We start from the raw sequence: 22,199 nt of genomic DNA on the forward strand, positions 1-22,199 counted from the left end.
TTTAAACCCTCTGTTTAATCATAAACATAACAGCAAGACATGTAAGCACTGGCACACTCTTCATATTTTTCTTGGGTACATGTTTATGTCTTGCCGTACTAAAAAATCGCACTTCAAATCATACTACTATATAAAATATCAGCTCATTTAGTCATACTACCCAATATTTTTGTTTCCTTTAATAATTTTCTTAATTTATGGAAGTCATTATGATCAATAACTGCATATTACAGGACATATTCCGAAATCACGAGAGGATTTAGATAAAGAAATCACTGAAGACGATACAGGTGAAATTGGCGTTGACAACGGTGTTCGAAATCAACAAGGACAAAGTCAGGGAGGTTTCACAGATGAGGAGAGTGGTAACAATACATTTCGTTCTTTGATCAAACTTGACACACTTGACAATAATCAAAATGAGGAAGAAACTATGGAGTATAAAAATAACCTTATGTCCGATACAAGTACAGGTCCACAATCTGAAGAGGACGATCACGATGGAAAAAAAGTCACAGAAACCCTTCCAATCTTTAATACTATAGAAGAGGACAGAGACAAGAGTGACCATGAACAACAGTTTATTGAAACTAACAGTTGCCTCAACAAAGCAGGGGATGGTATACCCCACGCTCCGGAAAACCAAGAGAAAAACTTTGCTGACATCAACAACAAAATAGCAAATACTACATCAACAAATACCATAAAATGTGAGGAACAACGTGGAAGCACAAGCAGTACACCAAACATTGACTCGAGTAATCTGGGACAAAATGACCAACTGTCTCAAATGAATGATATAACAGTGCAAGCCGTAAGTTCGACAATGTTACAAGATATGGATCAACTGTCATCATTTAGCCAAAAAGAAAAAGAAGGTGCAAGTAGCTACGATTTCATGGATGACAAAAATACTCCCGAGGATGGGATTAATGGCACATCTGAGATTGAAACCAATTCTGGCGAATTTTTCGGTGACATACAAGGCAAATTTGTCCATGCAAATTTAAATCATTCGACTGCTAACACTTTATTGACGACAGCTTCAAATGAATTTGATTCATCAGATAATGTAAACATGGATATAATTAATAAGTTAGATACAACACACGAAGAAATTCGAAACGTTGAACAAATAAAGTTTGAGACAACCAATAGTCTTGCTGAAGAGAATATCGGGAATAACGATAATGGAAGTTCTCTAAATGAGCATCCTGTTGAAAAAGAAAACAGAAAAAACTTAAATGGTTAGTGACAAATATCAGATGAACAAAACTGTCTACATATATAAACTTTTGGTAATTCTTGAAACCGGTAAATGTTTAATTATATCTAATTTTGTATTATAGTCTGCTTCTCTGATTAGCAAATAGCAAGAAATGTATAAACTGTTGAATAACTCACACCTGCATTTATATTTATATATATATATATAATATGTTGTGCTATGATTGTCAATGTTAACTTTTTCAACAGGACAACAGGACAAGAACATTTTCCTTTTTTGGTGTCCAAATTTATTCCTTGAAATGAAAAATAGTCAACTTTAAATTATACAAGAGTGTAGATTTTAGAATTTTTTATGCATACATAACTTTTTCATAAATTTTGGTTAATCATAATGTTCATTTATTCATATTTAAGGACCTGTTCATGAACCAAGAGAAGAATTAGGCAAGGCAGCTGTCAACGAAAAAATTAGTTTGCTTGAAATCCAACTAGATGCAAATAAAGAGGACAGTGAAATAAATGGTATATTAGAGCAGTAACAAACAATGTATAAATAGTCTCAATAGAAAGATCAGCGGGTATTAAGAAACGACTTTCATTTAACCAAAGCAGATAAATAGAAATCATAATTGTTTACATATGATATTTTCTATGACAATGAAATGTGCTTTTGGGATGCGATAAACATTATATTTTTACAGTAGAAACAATTGAGATTATCTGCTTTATCGTATTTTTCTTTTCTTCATAAATGACATTTAATGTCATAATTGAACAGTATGTTCAGGTCTAAGCATAACGTACTATGTATAAAGAGTAAAGTACATACGAGTGTTTCATTTTGAATAAGTAGGACCAATATTGATGTACTCTAAAATCAAGAAATTGGAGCATTTTCAAATCTACTGCTTCTACCGACAAAAGGTTCTTAAATTGACATTCTTTAACCACGACTTACTTAAAGCTGATTTAAAAAACCACACGATTTCTAATACATGTTGGCCCCAAGAAATACACTAGAATTTCTAATGAAATTTGTTTATATCTTCAACCAGGAAATGTTGAAAAAAACATTGAAGTTTTACTGAGCTGTCGTCTTGAACCATACAAGAACGTTATTTATACGTGTGACGATAAAAAGTTTACCTCCATTGATAGTAATGATTTTTAGTAAACCTGTGGATGATATTTGATTTCAATGCTCTATCTACTATCAGATTCAAACATTAAAACGTTAAGCGATAATTGTCTTTTGCGTAACCCATTTAACTTCAATAGACAGAGTTTTAAAAGTAAATAATTGTTGATTTAATGATAACAGAATAGATTATCGCAGAATTCAAATATAGAAGAATATTCAACGAGTGACTGAACAGCACATTAGTTATCGAATGCGCGTAGCGCATGAGTTAATTATCTGTGTTGTTCGGTCATGAGTTGAATACTTTTCAATATTTCAATTCTTTGATTCGTTATTCTTTTTTTTAAATTGGCAAATAGCTTTTTCCTGAAATTAAAGTAGAAAATGTAAGGAACAATATCTTTTTCTAAGCATTCATAATTTGTTTTGATCCGACGTATGACAATGCCTAGTGTTGTATGACGTCAGAGAAGTGAAACAACCACGTGAAAAATATCCGGAAATAAGATGTTTTAAGCATTTCTGATAAATACTTTGATTTGCATGCTCATAAAAGAATGGCGAAATATACCAGAGAGACATTTAAACTCAGATCGAAAATGAACTGACAACACCATGGCTAATAAAAACAATACAAACAGACAAATAATAGTACTTAAGACATAACATAAATGTTTACATGTTAAGCTATGTATACTCTTAGTCCCAAAAAGAGAGATGAAGGTTATTATTAAAGCACGTGTTTGCCTGACAGAAATTTATCACAGCGATCCTTTTTTTTTTTATATTTCACTGAAATGTAAGTCAAATCTTCTGATAAGCACACATCTATTTGGTTTAATAAACGATATCAAATTGAGAAGAAAAATGACATGAAAAGAATTTAGTTGTATTAATGTGTATGATTTTCATTTTCAGTACAAATTCAACAGTCAGTTGATGAAACTGAAAAAGCATTTCATCAAAAATTGGAAACTCTTCAACAACAATTAGAATCAGTAACAAAAGAAAATGGTAATTTATCAGGTAAATTTTTATTTCGGAAAGTTTTAGAAACATTTGAGTGTTAAATATATAGAAGACATATGCATCAGACCTCGATATAAATTACCTTGACAAAACGACCTTACCGTCTAGCTGGCCAGTGGGGTTAAGGATGTTCGCTACTGTGTTTCAAAATAACAATCTTTTGAAATGACAGTTATAAATTATAGTTGACTAATAAAAGAACTAAAAAAGCAGAAATGAATGAAGGGAACACTGAAAGAATCAACAATAAGTTAAAACCTTTGAAAATTAGGTTATAAAGACCTACTTATTTTTAATTTCTCTGTCGCCAACCTGAATTTATTAATCGTAACAGTGTTAGCCCTTGAATGATCTATATTAAGAATTTAAAACTCTTTGAAATATTTTCTGATGCTTTAATTTTAATACGTTGATATCAACGTATGATTGTATACTTTGAATTAGTGGTTACTGTTAATAGTGTAATAACTTTATGCTTTCTTGAAGTTAGCTTCGTATTTTTTTACGATTAGTTTAGGATCTTATACATTCTTGGCTTTCAAATATTTTGCTCTGAGCGTTCTTTTGTTGATGAATCTAGACAAGCACTTCGCTTGGAATGTATAATGTGTTGGTTTTTTTTTTAGCTTTTTATTTTACTTTGGTGTTACTAATTTGTGACTTTTGTAATGTGTTCCTCTTTTACCCATTTCAGAATGCAAAAGTAGACTTGAGAATGAACTGAAATTTGAAAAACAGGAGCTTGAAGAATTGAAAGAAAGGGCAAATGAATTAGAAAGGGAAAAAGGTTTGCTAAAATGCGATTACTAAATTATACCACAAGGTTGGTTACGGAATAATGAATAATAAAAAACAAAAGGCACACTGATAAAACCAAATGAATAGTTGAGTGGTTCTGTAATATACAGGAAGTCAAAACTATAAAGACATTGACTATTTCTCTCAAAATCTTGTTTATTTTTTTTTCTCGTTTCTTATTCGCTCAGTGAAAGATAAAACATCATTACAATATATCCGTAGATAAGTATCGATTATCTTACTTTATGAACATTTGTATCCATATATATAGAATAATAGGTAGTTAGTTTTTGATACTGACTATATCATGTGGGATATCTGGACGAGCCCGTTAGGGCGAGTTAAGATATTACACATGATATAGTCAGTATCAAAAACGAAATTACCTATTATTCTGTTTATCGGTAATTATGACGTGACACAATGTATTGCCTAATATTTTCAGTGATACAGCTAGTACGTTAATACTCGAAAATATTAGGCATTAAGATCAAAGGGAAATTTACGAATTACCGATAATCTAGTTATAGTGGTTTATTAACAATAAATATTAATGTTATTCTCACTTCAGAAGACAGAGATCAGCTGGAAAACAAATTTGAGGAAGTCCATAAAGAACTTAAAGGATGGAAAGAAAAGGCAGCCATGTTGGAAAATCAAGAAGGTTTGTCAGACCTGTTTATCTATCGACCACACTTTATCAGAGCGCATTATAGTCCTCCGAAAACACGAGACCTACAGTATCCAAATCTATTACACTATGAAAATTTCATAAAAATTGCATAATGGAAAACATTAAAGAGGATAAAAACATTTTGGCTCAAATTGGTGCAACTTCCAAATTTATATCGCTGTCTCAAACGGAAAGTCACCTTCACATTTAAAAAAAAATAAAATCATTTGACCCCTTTGTAAAGTATATGTTATGTCAGATGGCGTTTCTTTGTTATTTCTTTAAAATAATATAATATAATGGTGTATTATGAAATACTTTTCAGAGCATAAAAATCAGCTAGAAGAACAATTACTACAAGTTAAAGACGAATTGGAAGGATGGAAACAAAATAATGCTCTGCTGGAAAGGCAGCAAGGTATGTTGGGTTATAAACTAGAAATCATTATTTTTTTTTATTTGAGTTTTTTTTAGGCAGGAGGGTGATGTATATCACATAACTCAGTTCTATGTTATCCCAACTTATTCTTTCAACTTTCTGTATTTGAAGATATAAGAAAATCTCATCTTAAACGTTATTATTTCATAACACTTTCGACTTTCAAAACGATAATAAATCTATTTTCCTCCCTTCGTTCCTCAATATCTTAAAACTTTTTCGCACTTACACCATTGGCATCGTTTTATAAAGTTTCTTTCATTTTTCATTTCATAGTTTTCTCACTGGTTTCTCAAGAATGAGCAATTGTCATAGTTTAAGAGATATAAAGTTTGTTTAATATGCTCCAATTAGAAAAAAAGAGAGCAAAATTATTCTTTTCTATCAGGACTTGTTATGATGTACATAATTGTACAAGTAGACGTATTTTTGAATTGATCTACTGACTGGGTGCATGTATTGTTTATCTGTCAATATACATTATGTTAAAGAGAGGCATGACTTGTGCGGATTAAGCTTCTTAAACTTTTGATCTCATTATTAGTGATAAGAGTGATTTAAAAACACTTGACCACCTGAAAGAAATTGGTCAAAGGGATTATTTGTCTTAATTTTAAGGTATTCAGAGGTATCCTTTGTAGGCGGTGGTTTACATCTTAAATGTTATTACTTAAAAATCAACGACCTTTACAAACGGTTATAATTTGATTTACAGCAGAATGCCAACAGTCAATGGAAGAAACTAAAAATGACCTTCAGCATAATTTGACAAGCCTTCAACATAAATTAGAATCAGCTAAAGAAGACAATTCCAAATTATCAGGTAAATTATTTCTGGTGTTTCCTCAATATATAAGTTTTTTGTTTTTCTCAGTATTGCTGAAATGTGCTTAGGCAGAATATCAAATTGTTTTCTTTGCCAAAGTGAGATGCAACCAAAGATGCATATAATCGTACACATTAACAGTTGTCATAACGTCAGCCTTTTCATTCACCGTGGTCCTCCTGTTAAAATCAAGGCTTCCTTAATCCGATGCTGAAATGGGTTCACAAAACTGTTTTCATTTGTTTCCTTTGCGAGCTTAATTTCATTAAATTGGAATACGCTAACTTACTGCTTTCTATTCACTTATATGAATTAATATAATAACAAACTTACTTCAAATCAGTATTCTTATCAATTTTCAGACATTACTGAAAGTTGGAAGAAATCTACGGAGAAAGCACAACAAAAGCTAACATCATTTGAATTAGAATTGACATCTGTTCGCCAAGAAAAGGAACAAGTTGTTGGTAAGTTAGATGTTATTTTCTTTTAAAAAAATGTATCAAAGAGAACGGAATTCAACCTTTTTTGTTATTTTCCCTGTAATTAAAATTTAACGATACTGGCAATTATTAAAGTTATTTGGATATGATAAGAGAAAAACATGGAAAGGCCCTCCAATCCACTTCATATTTGTGATCAAATCAGTTTTTCCTTTTGTGAAAGATCTGTAGTTAGAAGAAATTATAAGATTAGTGTTTTGATATAAACTAGACTTTTGCATAATGGAAAACATTAAAGAGGATAAAAACATTTTGGCTCAAATTGGTGCAACTTCCAAATTTATATCGCTGTCTCAAACGGAAAGTCACCTTCACATTTAAAAAAAAATAAAATCATTTGACCCCTTTGTAAAGTATATGTTATGTCAGATGGCGTTTCTTTGTTATTTCTTTAAAATAATATAATATAATGGTGTATTATGAAATACTTTTCAGAGCATAAAAATCAGCTAGAAGAACAATTACTACAAGTTAAAGACGAATTGGAAGGATGGAAACAAAATAATGCTCTGCTGGAAAGGCAGCAAGGTATGTTGGGTTATACTAGAAATCATTATTTTTTTTATTTGAGTTTTTTTAGGCAGGAGGGTGATGTATATCACATAACTCAGTTCTATGTTATCCCAACTTATTCTTTCAACTTTCTGTATTTGAAGATATAAGAAAATCTCATCTTAAACGTTATTATTTCATAACACTTTCGACTTTCAAAACGATAATAAATCTATTTTCCTCCCTTCGTTCCTCAATATCTTAAAACTTTTTCGCACTTACACCATTGGCATCGTTTTATAAAGTTTCTTTCATTTTTCATTTCATAGTTTTCTCACTGGTTTCTCAAGAATGAGCAATTGTCATAGTTTAAGAGATATAAAGTTTGTTTAATATGCTCCAATTAGAAAAAAAGAGAGCAAAATAATTCTTTTCTATCAGGACTTGTTATGATGAACATAATTGTACAAGTAGACGTATTTTTGAATTGATCTACTGACTGGGTGCATGTATTGTTTATCTGTCAATATACATTATGTTAAAGAGAGGCATGACTTGTGCGGATTAAGCTTCTTAAACTTTTGATCTCATTATTAGTGATAAGAGTGATTTAAAAACACTTGACCACCTGAAAGAAATTGGTCAAAGGGATTATTTGTCTTAATTTTAAGGTATTCAGAGGTATCCTTTGTAGGCGGTGGTTTACATCTTAAATGTTATTACTTAAAAATCAACGACCTTTACAAGCGGTTATAATTTGATTTACAGCAGAATGCCAACAGTCAATGGAAGTAACTAAAAATGACCTTCAGCATAATTTGACAAGCCTTCAACATAAATTAGAATCAGCTAAAGAAGACAATTCCAAATTATCAGGTAAATTATTTCTGGTGTTTCCTCAATATATAAGTTTTTTGTTTTTCTCAGTATTGCTGAAATGTGCTTAGGCAGAATATCAAATTGTTTTCTTTGCCAAAGTGAGATGCAACCAAAGATGCATATAATCGTACACATTAACAGTTGTCATAACGTCAGCCTTTTCATTCACCGTGGTCCTCCTGTTAAAATCAAGGCTTCCTTAATCCGTCGCTGAAATGGGTTCACAAAACTGTTTTCATTTGTTTCCTTTGCGAGCTTAATTTCATTAAATTGGAATACGCTAACTTACTGCTTTCTATTCACTTATATGAATTAATATAATAACAAACTTACTTTTAACTTTTGTCATCTTTTTTTTCCTTCACTTGGAACAGAACTCACCCCCTTGAAGATTATAATGCATTTTGATATCAAGCACACCTCATGCAATTGTGAATCATTACGTAAAAAAGAAGTGATATGATTGTGAATGAGACAATTTTCAACCAGAGGCCCAATGACGTAGTTCTAATGAGAAACTTTATGTCTCTGTAAAACCTTCACAAATGACCCAAACACATACCGAACCGCATAACCAGCTCTAAGAAGTGGTGACGACTTTTCTTTCATCTACATTTATTTCTGTTTCATACGTCAACCTGTAAAACGAACCGGAAGATACCAAAGAGAAGTTTAAAACTTATAGGGCGAATAAAGACCAACGGAAACATGTAAAAATAACAATGAAAATGTATAACATAAATAGAACCATCCATTCAATTATGACCTTAAAAAAACGTTGAAACAAAAAGTGTGTTACTTGCTGCAAGCTGTAGTTAGGCTTTTCTACTTCTCTCATTTTAGAAGGCAAAACTCAGTTAGAACGGGAGTTAAAAACTGTGAATGGCCAGCTTGATGAATCTAGAGAGGAATCGAATAAATTACAAAATCAAAATGGTATGATTAAAATGCATAAATCACTTTTAAGTGCATCAATTTATTTCCACATCATTATCTTGATATGTACAACTGTATACATGTAATTTGAAATATACTGTTTCTCTTTTAAAAAACGACACATATACAATCCGATTATTGAGAGTGTATCAGATAATGCGTTTTTAATATCATCTGCTCAACAAAATGTCAGGCTTGTTAAAATAGTTATCTGTGCTCACACGTCAGAAAGCTTCCATATTGTGACTTGCAGCTAATAATTTATAGTATCAATATTCGAAATCGATTTAACTATTGCATATATGATCTGTCGCTGTAATGCCTAGATAAACGCGTTTCAAAAATTTACATTTAAATGTTTTTCTTCAAATACTTTATATTATACATGTACTATGATTACAATCAAAACATAAATGAAATCATGTCCAAGCGTGAATAAATCAAATCAATTAAATGGACAATTCTTTTTAGCAAATTAATGCTGACACAAAATTTGGTGATTCTATTTACTCATTGGTTCTAGATTTGTCTTCATCTTTTATCAAGATTGTTGATATGAAAATGTCTTTTGCATTCATATGTCGATAGGTTGCTTTCTCAATAATGGTCACTTGTCTTATGTTTTATACATTGAATTACGTTATTGTGGTTTTAAATCAAAAACACATGATTGAATTAATATAAATAGCACTTATCACATGTATTATGATATTATTTTTTTCAAATTATAACATGTTTGCTTGAAATAACCCGTATGATTATCGATGTAAAATGTACTGTTTGAAAATATCTATTTATAGAAGAAATTCAGCAATATATGGAAGAGACTAAACAATCTCTGCATCAAGAGTTGTCATTACTTCAAAACCAACTAGACTCTGTTAATCAAGAAAATTCAAACATACAAGGTAAGTTACAAATCGGGTTTTTTTTCAATTTTTAAGGTTTTGTGATTTAAGTATGTGCATATTTGTTTAGGGGCCAGCTGAAGGACTCCTCCGGGTGCGGGAGTTTCATGTTCCATTGAAGACCCATTGGTGGCATTCTGCTGTTGTCTGTTCTGTGGTCGGGTTGTTGTCTCGTTGACACAGTCCCTATTTCCATTTTCAATTTTATAGAATCTTATAAAAATATAAAATTAACGTAAACAGGTGCACTCACAAAGCAATTAGTTATACTACCAAAATTCAACTTTTTATGATAAGAAGTTTTTATTTCGTTCTATTAAATTACTAGAATACAGTGTAGTATGATCAAATCAAATGGTATTTCGTTGTGTATGCAACTCTTTTAATTGACAAATAGAAACTGATGTTGACATTCATGCTTACTTGTTAACAAGGTTTCAACAGTTGAATTCCTCTTCTGAAATTCATAATATTTAACTTTTTAGATGAGAAAAATCAGCTTGTTCAATCACAACAGGAACTCAAGGACGAGCTCAAGGAATGTAAATCGAAGCTAGCGATGCTAGAAAACCGAAAAGGTAATTCTAGAAAGTAATTCTCTATATAAATGTACAGGTCGGCTCTATTTTTTTTCGAAATCACATATAGTGTTATTTGCTAGATTATGCTTGAAACATTATCTCTTTCTATACATGCAATTGACATTTCTAATTTACGATATGTGTTGTAACCTACTGTGTATAGTAATCACTTCAAACATTAATACTTTTTTGTCTGTTCATGTGAATCGAACGCCTCAGCCATATATAGCAAAACTATTGGGATTTTGTTTTTATTTTCTGAAACAATGTTTATCATTCTGCCTCCAAACTTATGTGCGTTTTTATTTCAAATTCCAAAATTTAAATTATAGGCTTATTACAATGTATCCTAAAAAAAAGTCTGCATAATAGTGAAGTAATTGGGGAGTTTAACAGAATATTGTGAACCCCAATGGTAACTGAGACATGTGTATACAGAACTACACTCTTTTAAATTCAATCAAAGTATAACATTGAAAAAACATTTGTATTTAGAGCAACTTAATATATCTACTAAAGTGATCGAAGATACTATAAAACAACAGTACTCAGAAATTCAAAGTCATCTAGAATCAAATGGAAATGAGGGACAGGATTATAAAATATTAAGTGGTAAGTAATACCTATCAAAACGTTTAAACCGGCTGCATTTGTTAGCCTCTGTCTTAAGTCCGGAATCTGATGTTCAGTAGTTGTCATTTGTTGATGTGGTTCATAAGTGTTTCTCGTTTCTGGTTTTTTATATAGATTAGACCGTTGGTTTTATGGTTAAATGGTTTTACACTAGTCATTTGTGGGGCCCTTAATAGCTTGATGTTCGGTGTTAGCCAAGGCTCCGTGTTGAAGAGCATACTTTCCCTATGATGGTTTACTTTTACTAATTGTGACTTGGATGAATAGTTATCTTATTGGCACTCATCCAATATCTTCTTTTATCTATATAATATCTTTAATTTATTGACTATATGCCCTTTTGTGTTTCTTCCTTTCATATGACTTGGCATTGTACTTATACATCCCGTCATTGTGTAATGGTACCATGATAAATATTTGTTTCTGTATCTGTTTGCTTTTATGGTGATTGAGGACGTGTGCGATGCACAGTGTTGGCTACTGTGCCCCTATTTTTGACATTTAACATATTGTGTCTGTTTGTTTTGTTCACACATAATTGTCAATATAATGAAACTATCAATGGACTAACTATCTTTAAAGCAAAGCAAATACGTTTTGTATTGACGGCAGATGTTTGGTATGCAGTAGATCAAAAATTCAGATAATACATTATATTTGCAAATATGGCAAAAAGAATTAAAGACAAATTGTTCCAACTTTTGTTCTAGTTAGTTAATAAACTGTTTTGTTGGCAGATGTTTGGTATGCAGTAGATCAAAAATTCAGATAATACATTATATCTGCAAATATGGCAAAAAGACTTAAAGACAAATTGTTCCAACTTTTGTTCTAGTTAGTTAATAAACTGTTTTGTTGGGAATCGATGTTAACTTTGTATCATATACGTTGTAAGAGCAGAAAGACAGAAATGTTGAACGCAGAAATGTGATAGAATTAGATCATTTTCATTTAATATATAACTCTGAATTTATTGACCTTATAGGTCAACCAGCTTGTGTCATACTACCTGATAATCTAACTTATTTCAATTTACGTTCATCTTGCTAGCAGTGTTAAGTCTCTTCCTAAGACTTTGTGTTATTAAAGGAAAGGTACAATAACAGAATTTTTTAGCCAATCAAATTGCCAAAATTACTCGTGCAATTCAAATTATGTTAATTCTACTAATATATGAACAGACTTTTCTTACCTATCCCATACAACAATTTACGAGTATTGAGGTATAATTCAATCTATCATTCTTATTTTACATACCGCTAACACATAAGTAATAGCTAGGTTGACGGATATCTGCACAATTTCCCCCTTCTTCCTCTCCTTTGATATTTAAAAATGTATCTTCAAATGATCAATGCATTATTAGGACACTAAACTGTGTAATAATGTAAATTAATAAAGTATCAAGTCGATATAACCTTTTCATGATGGCAATGTATTGCTTTTTTTGTGAGTTGACTTGTTTTTGTATTCAATAGGAGCTTTGAAATCTTTATAGCATTTTTTTTAGTTTTAATCCAAAGTTGATTCATGTCATAATCCTACTTCCTCGACTTTTTCGGAAAAATTTCTGATTAAAATGCTTGGTTTTCTAATCAGTCTCATTATGTCATAAGAGCCAGATGAACCTTGAATAATTGTGAAAACAGATGAAAGTTCTCACAGAAACTTACTGAAATTGAACGTCTTTTTCTTTAGATTTGAAACGTTTACCGCTTTTTTTTTCGAAATATACTGTTATTTCAGATGAAAAAGATCAGCTCGAAGAACAATTGATGCAAGTTAATAGTGAACTTGACGAAATGAAAGAAAAATTGGTGGCGCTGGAAAATGTAAAAGGTAAATTTTAATGATCACAAATATTTAAATGATCAGAATTGTAATATTGCAATAAACAAAATAACAAGTCTGCGATTAATTTATTTTTAGATTTCCTTCATAATATTTTATATTAATCCTCTACAATTAAAAGTAATCCAATTGACACAAGGCTTTCTTATATCCAGTACTGTTATAAATCAATATAGGTACATAACAATAATAACAAAACAGTCAAGAATCAATAAATCAAGTTGCATGCATGCATGCTATGACTGCCACTAGTAAATAAATTATCAGTCTTGTCCACTGCGGTAAATTCAGTACTGTTCAGACAACTCGTTTGCAGTCAATTAAGATCTGTTCAGTCTATGTTCAGGTTGTTCCGTAGTCGTAACTTTCCTGTACATATCAACATCATATAGAATTGTCTGAAAAGGAACTGAACCGAAACGAACTAATTGTAAGTGAATAATCTGAACAGAACTGAATAACAGCAGTGGATAAGTCTGGAATTTTAATTTATTTTATTGTTATTTCTTTTATTAGTTGCTCAGTTCAAAATGAGCAGGTCAGATCAAAATTTATTAAGTAGAGAAAATCGAATGAACATATATATATACTGCAAGTGATGTGTCTCAATATAACTTAATTTACTTAAGTGGATTGTCTGAAATATATTTGAAAGACTGAACATGACAGATGAATTTATTGTTCAGTCTGTAAAAGATATATTACAGTCAATGTTGCAGTTTCACTACTGCATAGTTCTTATAAAAAAAGATCGTCATATTGCAATAGTATTTTATATTATGCATTTGACATCTTACTTTAAATCGAGCCGCATCAAGAGTTGTTTTCCTATTTCAGGAGAAAAAGATCAGTTGGAACAAGAACTTGACAGAATGAGAGACATAGCATCACAGCTGGAATCTATGAAGGGTAATAAAATAAGAATACTTATTGTTATGCTATTCTCCGCAAAGTCCAAAAGTCCGAGTTTGCATAACCTATGTCTTTGTGTAAACTTGAGAGGATAGAAGCTTTTTATTGTCGCATACTTAATTGTTACATAGACTAAATAAGGAATTTTTACCAAATCAGGGTTGTTTTTCTTCTAAATTCGTCCATTTTTACATGAGATAAAATCGCATTGCTGCTCTGACTGTCAGGATTTTCAGATCAAGCGATCTTTGAATTATAAATAGTAATATCATTAAAAGTTTCGGATAGATTAATCTCACCTGCTCTTTTTTAAACCAATGTCCTTTGTTTTCTTGTGATAATAAATACTGTGTTCTTTGACGTGTTTCTGTAGCAGTTGTTTTCTTCAGTAAAATTACATCGTAATTGTGGTTTTTTTTTTCTTCAAAATTACTGAGACGAATTTGTGAATGGTAGTATTTTAATGCATTGTCAAAATCTATTTAAAAAAAATCACCGAAAAAATAGATGTTTTATTTACCATGTTTAGCGACGACATATGGTAAAAAGAAACACAACAACGTGTGAACTATATTCATTTTTATAATTTTATTGTTTACATCTAATACAGAGGAAAACGAAAGGTACCGGGCACAATATCAACAGATTAATGACCAGTTGAGAACCACTGAACAACAACTAGAACAATCATGTCAAGAATGCGAAGGACTGTCTGCTGATCTAGGTGAGTTAAGTAAACTTTTGATGAACAGATACGCAATTTCCTACAAATACAAAATGGACGAAAGATACCAGAGGGACAGTCAAACTCATAGATTGAAAATAAACTGATAGCGCCATGGCTAAAAATAAAAACAGACAAATAACAGTACAGAAGACACAACAAAGAAAACTAAAGACTAAGCAACACGAACCCCACCAAAAACAATATCCCTTTTGCAAATATTTACGTTTTTTTATAGGAAAAGAATAAAAATATTAAAATAGAGTTAAAAGTAATCATGTATCATTTTACGCATTTTTTTTTTTTTTTTTGTTATTAATGATCATTCTAATATCATACCATTAGATTTGTTTTAATTCAAAGATGATATTTTGTAAACTTCTAATGATACTTAGCAATTAGGTTCTGGTGATTTGAGTGTTTAAATGTTAAATCTAGTATCATCTTCAGAACATATATAAACATACTGTCCAAAATCAAGTTTTTCAGAAGTAATTCATTCAGTTCTTCTTTATTTTACCAGCTTTATTAATGTATACTTAGTTGGTGATTTTAATAAACAGGAAGTGATATGAATGTTTTTGTTTCAGTTAGGAAAAGTGAAAAAGAAGACCACTACCGATATATAGAGACAATGGTTGTCACATTAGGAAGAGAAAAGGGTACTGACTTTTTACATTACAGCATTATTAAGATTGTCATTTCAATCTATTGAGTTATTTCTTCATTTTAAATCTCTTTATTATCTATATCCTAGTAAAAAAAGTAATACACTTGCAAGATGAGCAACGATTAGACTGTGTAAAAACGCAAACCACATCCAGTCTAGTTCTTATTTGTTTTCTAAAAATAGTAAATGCACATTTAAATTACTGGTGGGTTTTTTGCCATCATAATAAACGTTATTGCTAAGTTATGATCTGTTCCTGAGCTTATTTCAGTTTTATCTTCTTTTGATATTTCTATTAATGGATACTTGATATAATAAATGATTGAGATCTCAAAGACTAGGTATATAGATATAAGAAGGTGTTGTATGAGTGCCAATGACACAGCTATAAAGGGTCCACAAAGTGTAAAACCATTGAAACGAGAAAACCAACGATATAATAATGTGTCCATTGTCCGTAATCTAGTCGAAGGTGCTATTTTAGCTTTTTATTTTAACTTTTTTTTCATTTACCGAATTTACTCTGTACATCGCCATCTATGTTTTGTTAAAGAGGACGTGGATATCTCTTGGTATTATTTTGATTGTGTCATCGGTCTGCTTTCTCATTTAATTAAACCTCATAACTCATTACATTATAAACATTCTGTCTATTCAATATTGGTAAAAACACCTTGTTAACAAAACAGTGATGGACAGTTTGGTTAGTGAATGAAATGACCAATGGAAATACTGACAAGGAATTATAGGAGAGAAAAAAAGGTTCACTAGATTCGATGATATAATTGTAGGCAGTTTAGGATTATTATGAAATTTATTCAATATCTTTTGATTTAGAAAGTCACCTCAAAGAGATACAAGAACTAAAGAATAAAGTCGATTTAGTAGAAGAGGTTTTAATCAGTTTGAAAGAAGAAAAGAAAATGAAAGATGGTAAATCATATCAAACAGATATTAAAATTATGATTCATTTCTGAATTATTTCGTCGGAGATCCAGTACACTTGTGTGCACATTACGAAGTTTTTTCTAGTTCTTACAAGAAAATCGAGTTTCATTGTTTGATTTGTTAAGCATTTGAGATTTGTGTCAGATAAAATTATGTAATCTCCTATAGATTTTCTTCTTAAAAAATCTTTTCACAAATTACCAATATCAATTAAATACTATTATGAAAATAAGAATATGTGGTGTGATTTATATGAGACAACTTTCAACCAAAGTTCAAATGAGGTAAATTATGGGCAACCGTACGACCTTCAACAAGAATAAAAATCCATACTGTGTGTTCAACTTTAAAAGGCCATGACATGGAAAATATGAAAAATATAATAATAGGTAAAAATTGATCAGACGAATAGAAAACAATAATCATATACCTGACAGGCATTTATGTAAAAAAAATGCTGGATTAAACAATTTGTATTGATCAATTGCTCCGATCCTTAAAGTGACTTGATGAAATTAAACATTCTTGTTTTAGAAACAATCAAACAGCTAAGAGCTGATGTGCAGATCAAGGAGGAAAACAGCCATCAAATTAAAAGACAATATGAAGCTGGCATTGGTAAATATTTAGGTCTATGTTACATTACATAAATGATTACGTTTTGTCCTCGAGGGTATCGACAGCCCAGTAGTCAACACTTCGGTGTTGACATGAATATCAATAATGTGGTCATTTTCATAAATTTCCTGTTTACAAAACTTTGAATTTTTCGAAAAAAATAAAGGATTTTCTTATCCCAGGCATAGATTACCTAGCCGTATTTGACACAACTTTTAGGACTTTTGGATCATCGATGCTCTTCAACTTTGTACTTGTTTGGCTTCATAAATATTTTGATATGAGCGTCACTAGTGAGTCTTATGTAGACGAAACGCGCGTCTGGCGTACTAAATTATAACCCTAGTACCTTTGATAACTATTTACACCACTGGGTCGATGCCACTGCTAGTGGACGTTTCTTCCCCGATGGTATCACCAGCCCAGTAATCAACACTTCGGTGTTGACATGAATATCAATAATGTGGTCATTTTTATAAATTTCCTGTTTACAAAACTTTGAATTTTTCGAAAAAATAAGGATTTTCTTATCCTAGGGATTACCTTAGCCGTATTTGGCACAACTTTTAGGAATTTTGGATCCTCGATGCTTTTCAACGTTGTACTTGTTTGGCTTTATAAATATTTTGGTATGAGCGTCACTGATGAGTCTTATGTAGACGAAACGCGCGTCTGGCGTACTAGATTTAATCCCGGTACCTTTGATTACTATTTACACTAAACCCATATTCCTGTAATGGCTATATGAAAGTTTTGGTTTCTCCCGCCAAATTATATCGCAAATGATCGGGCATGTCTCTGTTGTAATTGGACAATTATCAGGCAATCACCCACTTCTTTCAAGTACAGAAATTTTAAACTTTGGTTTAAATCGAGAATATTACAGTGATGGTCCGATGTTTATTCTATTTATTTGAAAGCAAACATTATTCTAGAATTATCGTCCATCTTTCAACATACTGAAGTTTAACGTCAAAAATCACTTCATTGTCAAATGTTTATCATTGACGGATGATGTCCTAACCAATAAAACCACATCTCACTCTTGTATCATATTATCGCTATGAGTTTGATATTTTTATCGTTATTCGTCAAAGATTTTTTTACAGTTATTCTAAACTGCATAATTTTATATTCTTTTGTTTTAGAACAACTTCAAACTATGGGACAGTTACGAGATTCAGAGATAGAAAATCAGAAAAGAGAAATTGAAAGAATAAGCTCACAAAAGCAACAGTTAGAAGGTAATGATCGTGAAATAAAAATCAAAATCTTTTTTTACCAGTTTTATCACGTCTTTTTGCTTTTAAAAGCAGAATGTAAGATTTAAATTTGTATACCTTTCGAAATGATTAAGGTACTGTTTGTTTGTCTGTCTGTCTATCAGTTTGTTTGTTTGTCTGTGCATGTGTGTTTCAACAAAACTTCTGCTTAACTTTTAGGATTGTGGCTGAACAAAATTGGAAAAAAAGAGCTTTACAATATAAAAAAAAGTATACAAAAATCACAATTGTTTTGTTTTTCTTTTTTCATGGTTTGGATCTGACAATTGTTTTCAGTTAGAATGTCTTAAGGGGTCATTTTAAAGTAACTGCATGTTCGACTGTTTCACGTCTATTTGTGTGCTTTGCCAAGACATTGTATTTAAAATGTTTTAGTATTTTCATATTTAGTCTTAGAACGAATAACTTTCCCAATTAACAGTTCCAGCAAAGAGTTCTAGAGGGAAGATGACAAATCAGTAATCTTAATGGAAGTTTATATAAAACCAGGTTTAATCCACCATTTTCTACATTTGAAAATGCCTGTACCAAGTAAGGAATATGACAGTTCTTGTCCATTCGTTTTTGATGCGTTTTGTTATTTGATTTTTCCATGTGATTATGGACTTTCCGAATTGATTTTCCTCTAAGTTCAGTATTTTTGTGATTTTACTTTTTACATATTAAAAAGATATAAGGTGATCTGGAATTTTGTAAATGCGATAACTATTCATAATAGCCCAAAGGATATTGGTTATGCATTTACAGTAAAGCTTTACTTACAACATTTCACAACGAGAAAACTCATACAGTACAGTAATTCTTAAAAAGACCAGGAAAACTAAATGTGAAGCACGCCAAAAAAAAAAAAAAAAAAGGCCTGATACTTCTTTTAAGATTTTATGTTGCTGTTGTCATTGAGGTTCCTCCAACGTCTCTGATCATCTAAACATTTCCATGTCATATTTAAGCTAGGAAAAAAAATGAAGACTTTTTTTTTACATTATCTCTAGGTAATATTAACCAGACAAGTTTAGAATTACAGACAAGACAGGGCGATTTACAACGGGAACAATTGGAACATAACCGTAAGTATCTATTAAATACATATGAGGGTCTAAATGGGGTTTTAGTTCCGTTGGTTGGAAGTTTGATAATGTTTTGGACTTTCCAATAATACTTTTTCACAGAATAAAGGAAAATTAACAAAAAGTGTAAATTATAAAGAATAGAGAGATATTGGCAAACAGAAACTAAAAGTATAAAATTATGATACTTTGAATTATGATGAAAAAATGATGGTTGTTAAAAATAATAAAGAAGGGAGGAATTTTGTTTTAAATGAAAAGAATAAAGAAATAAGAATACCCCTCCAGACCATCATATATTGTCTCAGGAAGTACATAAAAATGTACAGGCATATTTTAATTATATATGACCAATACAAACTGTCTTTAAATTTGATACATTTTACGATTATATATTAATTTACATTCATTGGTTGAGTAAAAGTTATATGAACTCGTGAAGACTTTTAAATACCTTTTAATATTTTTTTTAAATACAATATGTTTTAATATAAAACTTTAAACAGAAACATAATTTAGTAAAACGAGTTAAACGTAATTTGTCATATAAAAAACTAAGCGAGTATTGTGTGATATGAATCTAATATGATTTATACAAAATCTTTCAGAGACAAGAAATACATTAACTCAGTATATTGAGGCTATAAAGAAAATGAACTCACAGGTACAGTCAAAGGACAAAGAGATCGAAATTATGCAAGGTACAAAATATTCAACATCACATAAAGTGTATACAATTGGCCGTTTCAGAATATAATGCATCCTGGGTAATATTTTCAAAAGTGTACACCACAACGTCCTGATTGGTTAAAAATGTCATAACCAATGAAAATTTAAGCAATGACGTGGCGTTATTTTCATTTTGGGGTACGAACAATGAAATTACCCATGATTCTTTAGATTCTGAAACGGCTAATTATAAGTTGTGAAATGAACATTATAATACAGCATACTTAATATCAAAATTAGAACATTCAAATTGCTCAGATTTTTATAATTTCTTTACCTTTATATTTCCTTTTTTTAAACTTTTCATTTAAGTAAACAAAACAGTTAACTAGAATAGCATAAGGTACTACTACGGTATGTGTCATGTATGAACTGAACCGGACTTGATTGATGCAGAACGCGTACATTTGTTGAGATAAATATATAAGACGCATATTAAGCTTTCATGCAGAAAAAACATACAACAAAAGCAAAACGAAACGTGAGAGGTAGCTATTTTAACTGTGCACATTTAATCCTGCTCAATTAAGAGTGTAGTGGAATCTACCTGCCTACATGTTGTGGGATTCGAACTCACTGAATCAGTGTTGACAGGCTTATGATACAGTATTTGAAGAACTTACACCACTTGACCACATAACCCCCCACAATTTCATATTTTGTTTAGCTCCATCTCTTGAAACACTTGACGTAAAGTTATCTAGAAATAGAAACAGGTTGGAACTCTATGGGGAATCAAGTTTAAAAGCTGTTTCAAGGAAAGTTTGGAAAGCACAAACTGTACATTTCTTATTAGTGATATATAATTTTCTTCTACTTTTAACGTTCATATTAGTTTGGTCATTTCTGGTATTACAACTAAACATCATGGCGAGTGTGCTGCCGCTATGCGTAACCTTGCTAGGTGCTTCCCTGCGCTGAATAGAGATCTTGTCGTTTCAGCGATTACTGAAGATGCATGTGTTACGTTGTTTTCAAAGAACGTTTTAAACAGAACATAGAATGCTTTATCATTATTATATTAACATATTTTAGAGCCAAACAAAGAGCAAATAACTCTGGAAAACAATTGGTCCCTTTTTATTTCAGTGATAAAACACCTTTAGAAAAGTTACACCTACAGTTTTGTAAATATACACTTGGTATAAGAAAAACTCATCAAATTTAGGTGCAAGAGCTGATCTGGGAGACTTCCTCTGGAACTTAATATTAAATTTCTATCTATATTGTATCTTATTAGATTATATTCTGATGAAATTAATTCTCTCTTTTAAAATCTTTTATTTTGTCTCAAAACTTACACTCGGCAGGAATTTATTCTTGTAAAACATATAGTACAAAAAACTGGTATGGATTCGGACACTTTGAAAACATATTCCTCACAAAGATAACTAAACATATAAGATAAAATTGAAGCATTTTTATGATTAAACTAGTAAATGATAAACTATCAGATATAAAGGATAATAGCAAACTCACTATTTTTAAACATGTAAAAATAATTAATACAGAAGAAAAATATTTCATTTGCTCAAAACTTGAATTCAGAAAACTGATAACAAAATTTAGATTAAGTGACCATAATTCATTAATAGAAAAGGGAAGATACCTTAAAATACCAAATGAAGAAATATAATGCAAAAACTGTAAACAAATTGAAGATAAAATTCATTTCTTTTTATATTGTAATAGAAACCGTAATAATAGAAAAGTTTATTTAGATTTTTGATAAATGAGAATATCCACTTTATAAATTTAAACGACATAGATAAAATAACATATATAATCAACCCAATTTCACACATTCAGGTAAATAAGCTAGGATCCTTTTTAAAACAGTCTATTGAACTGAAGACAGGGGACTCTTAAAATATTTACTTTTATTGTGTATATTAATGATCTTGTTGTTATTTATTATTTTTATTTTGTTATGTTTTTTCACATGCTATAAATATGTAGTGTCATGGCAATAAAACTTTGAATTGAATTGAATTGAATTGAATTAAAAATATTATATTTTACACAAACGTTTTTTTTGCGAATATGCCTCTGAGAAAGTTAAAAGTAAATCATCTGTTTGCAGGAGAGGTAAATAAAGTAAGAATAGAAAGCCGGGAACTTCAGTTGAAATATCGAGATCTACCCCAGAAGGAGGCCCACTTTAAGGTTATTGAGAATTCAAACCAGTATCTTATGGGTAAGATTCAATTTATTGTCATATTTGTCATCATATTTTTGTCTTCCAAAGTTAAATCCTCATTTTGGTCAATCGTATTTCATTGTAAAAATTATTACAACAAGAAGATGAATAGCTCTGCAACTAATTCTA

The 22,199-nt window shown here is 30.7% G+C and overlaps 1 protein-coding gene across 7 annotated transcripts in view; it reads left to right on the forward strand.

Annotated features, from left to right (window-relative positions):
* Nucleotides 1–22,199, forward strand: part of LOC143072205 (uncharacterized) — a 56,869-nt gene that overhangs the window by 28,065 nt on the left and 6,605 nt on the right. For 3 of the 7 annotated variants that reach the window (XM_076247035.1, XM_076247038.1, XM_076247034.1), the window contains exons 3-26: nucleotides 234–1,247; nucleotides 1,645–1,752; nucleotides 3,290–3,397; nucleotides 4,095–4,187; nucleotides 4,770–4,862; nucleotides 5,197–5,289; nucleotides 6,026–6,133; nucleotides 6,499–6,603; nucleotides 7,075–7,167; nucleotides 7,900–8,007; nucleotides 8,854–8,946; nucleotides 9,747–9,854; nucleotides 10,340–10,432; nucleotides 10,931–11,047; nucleotides 12,815–12,907; nucleotides 13,757–13,828; nucleotides 14,442–14,555; nucleotides 15,146–15,217; nucleotides 16,063–16,158; nucleotides 16,708–16,791; nucleotides 17,940–18,035; nucleotides 19,067–19,141; nucleotides 19,750–19,842; nucleotides 21,954–22,067. In XM_076247035.1, the coding sequence (XP_076103150.1) occupies nucleotides 234–1,247; nucleotides 1,645–1,752; nucleotides 3,290–3,397; nucleotides 4,095–4,187; nucleotides 4,770–4,862; nucleotides 5,197–5,289; nucleotides 6,026–6,133; nucleotides 6,499–6,603; nucleotides 7,075–7,167; nucleotides 7,900–8,007; nucleotides 8,854–8,946; nucleotides 9,747–9,854; nucleotides 10,340–10,432; nucleotides 10,931–11,047; nucleotides 12,815–12,907; nucleotides 13,757–13,828; nucleotides 14,442–14,555; nucleotides 15,146–15,217; nucleotides 16,063–16,158; nucleotides 16,708–16,791; nucleotides 17,940–18,035; nucleotides 19,067–19,141; nucleotides 19,750–19,842; nucleotides 21,954–22,067 (3,243 nt within the window). The remainder of the gene's footprint in view (nucleotides 1–233; nucleotides 1,248–1,644; nucleotides 1,753–3,289; nucleotides 3,398–4,094; nucleotides 4,188–4,769; nucleotides 4,863–5,196; nucleotides 5,290–6,025; nucleotides 6,134–6,498; nucleotides 6,604–7,074; nucleotides 7,168–7,899; nucleotides 8,008–8,853; nucleotides 8,947–9,746; nucleotides 9,855–10,339; nucleotides 10,433–10,930; nucleotides 11,048–12,814; nucleotides 12,908–13,756; nucleotides 13,829–14,441; nucleotides 14,556–15,145; nucleotides 15,218–16,062; nucleotides 16,159–16,707; nucleotides 16,792–17,939; nucleotides 18,036–19,066; nucleotides 19,142–19,749; nucleotides 19,843–21,953; nucleotides 22,068–22,199) is intronic. The other 4 variants (XM_076247037.1, XM_076247036.1, XM_076247039.1 and 1 more) reach the window with 4 other exon arrangements.

The sequence above is a fragment of the Mytilus galloprovincialis genome, chromosome 4, assembly GCF_965363235.1.
Source record: "Mytilus galloprovincialis chromosome 4, xbMytGall1.hap1.1, whole genome shotgun sequence".
Taxonomy (NCBI): domain Eukaryota; kingdom Metazoa; phylum Mollusca; class Bivalvia; order Mytilida; family Mytilidae; genus Mytilus; species Mytilus galloprovincialis.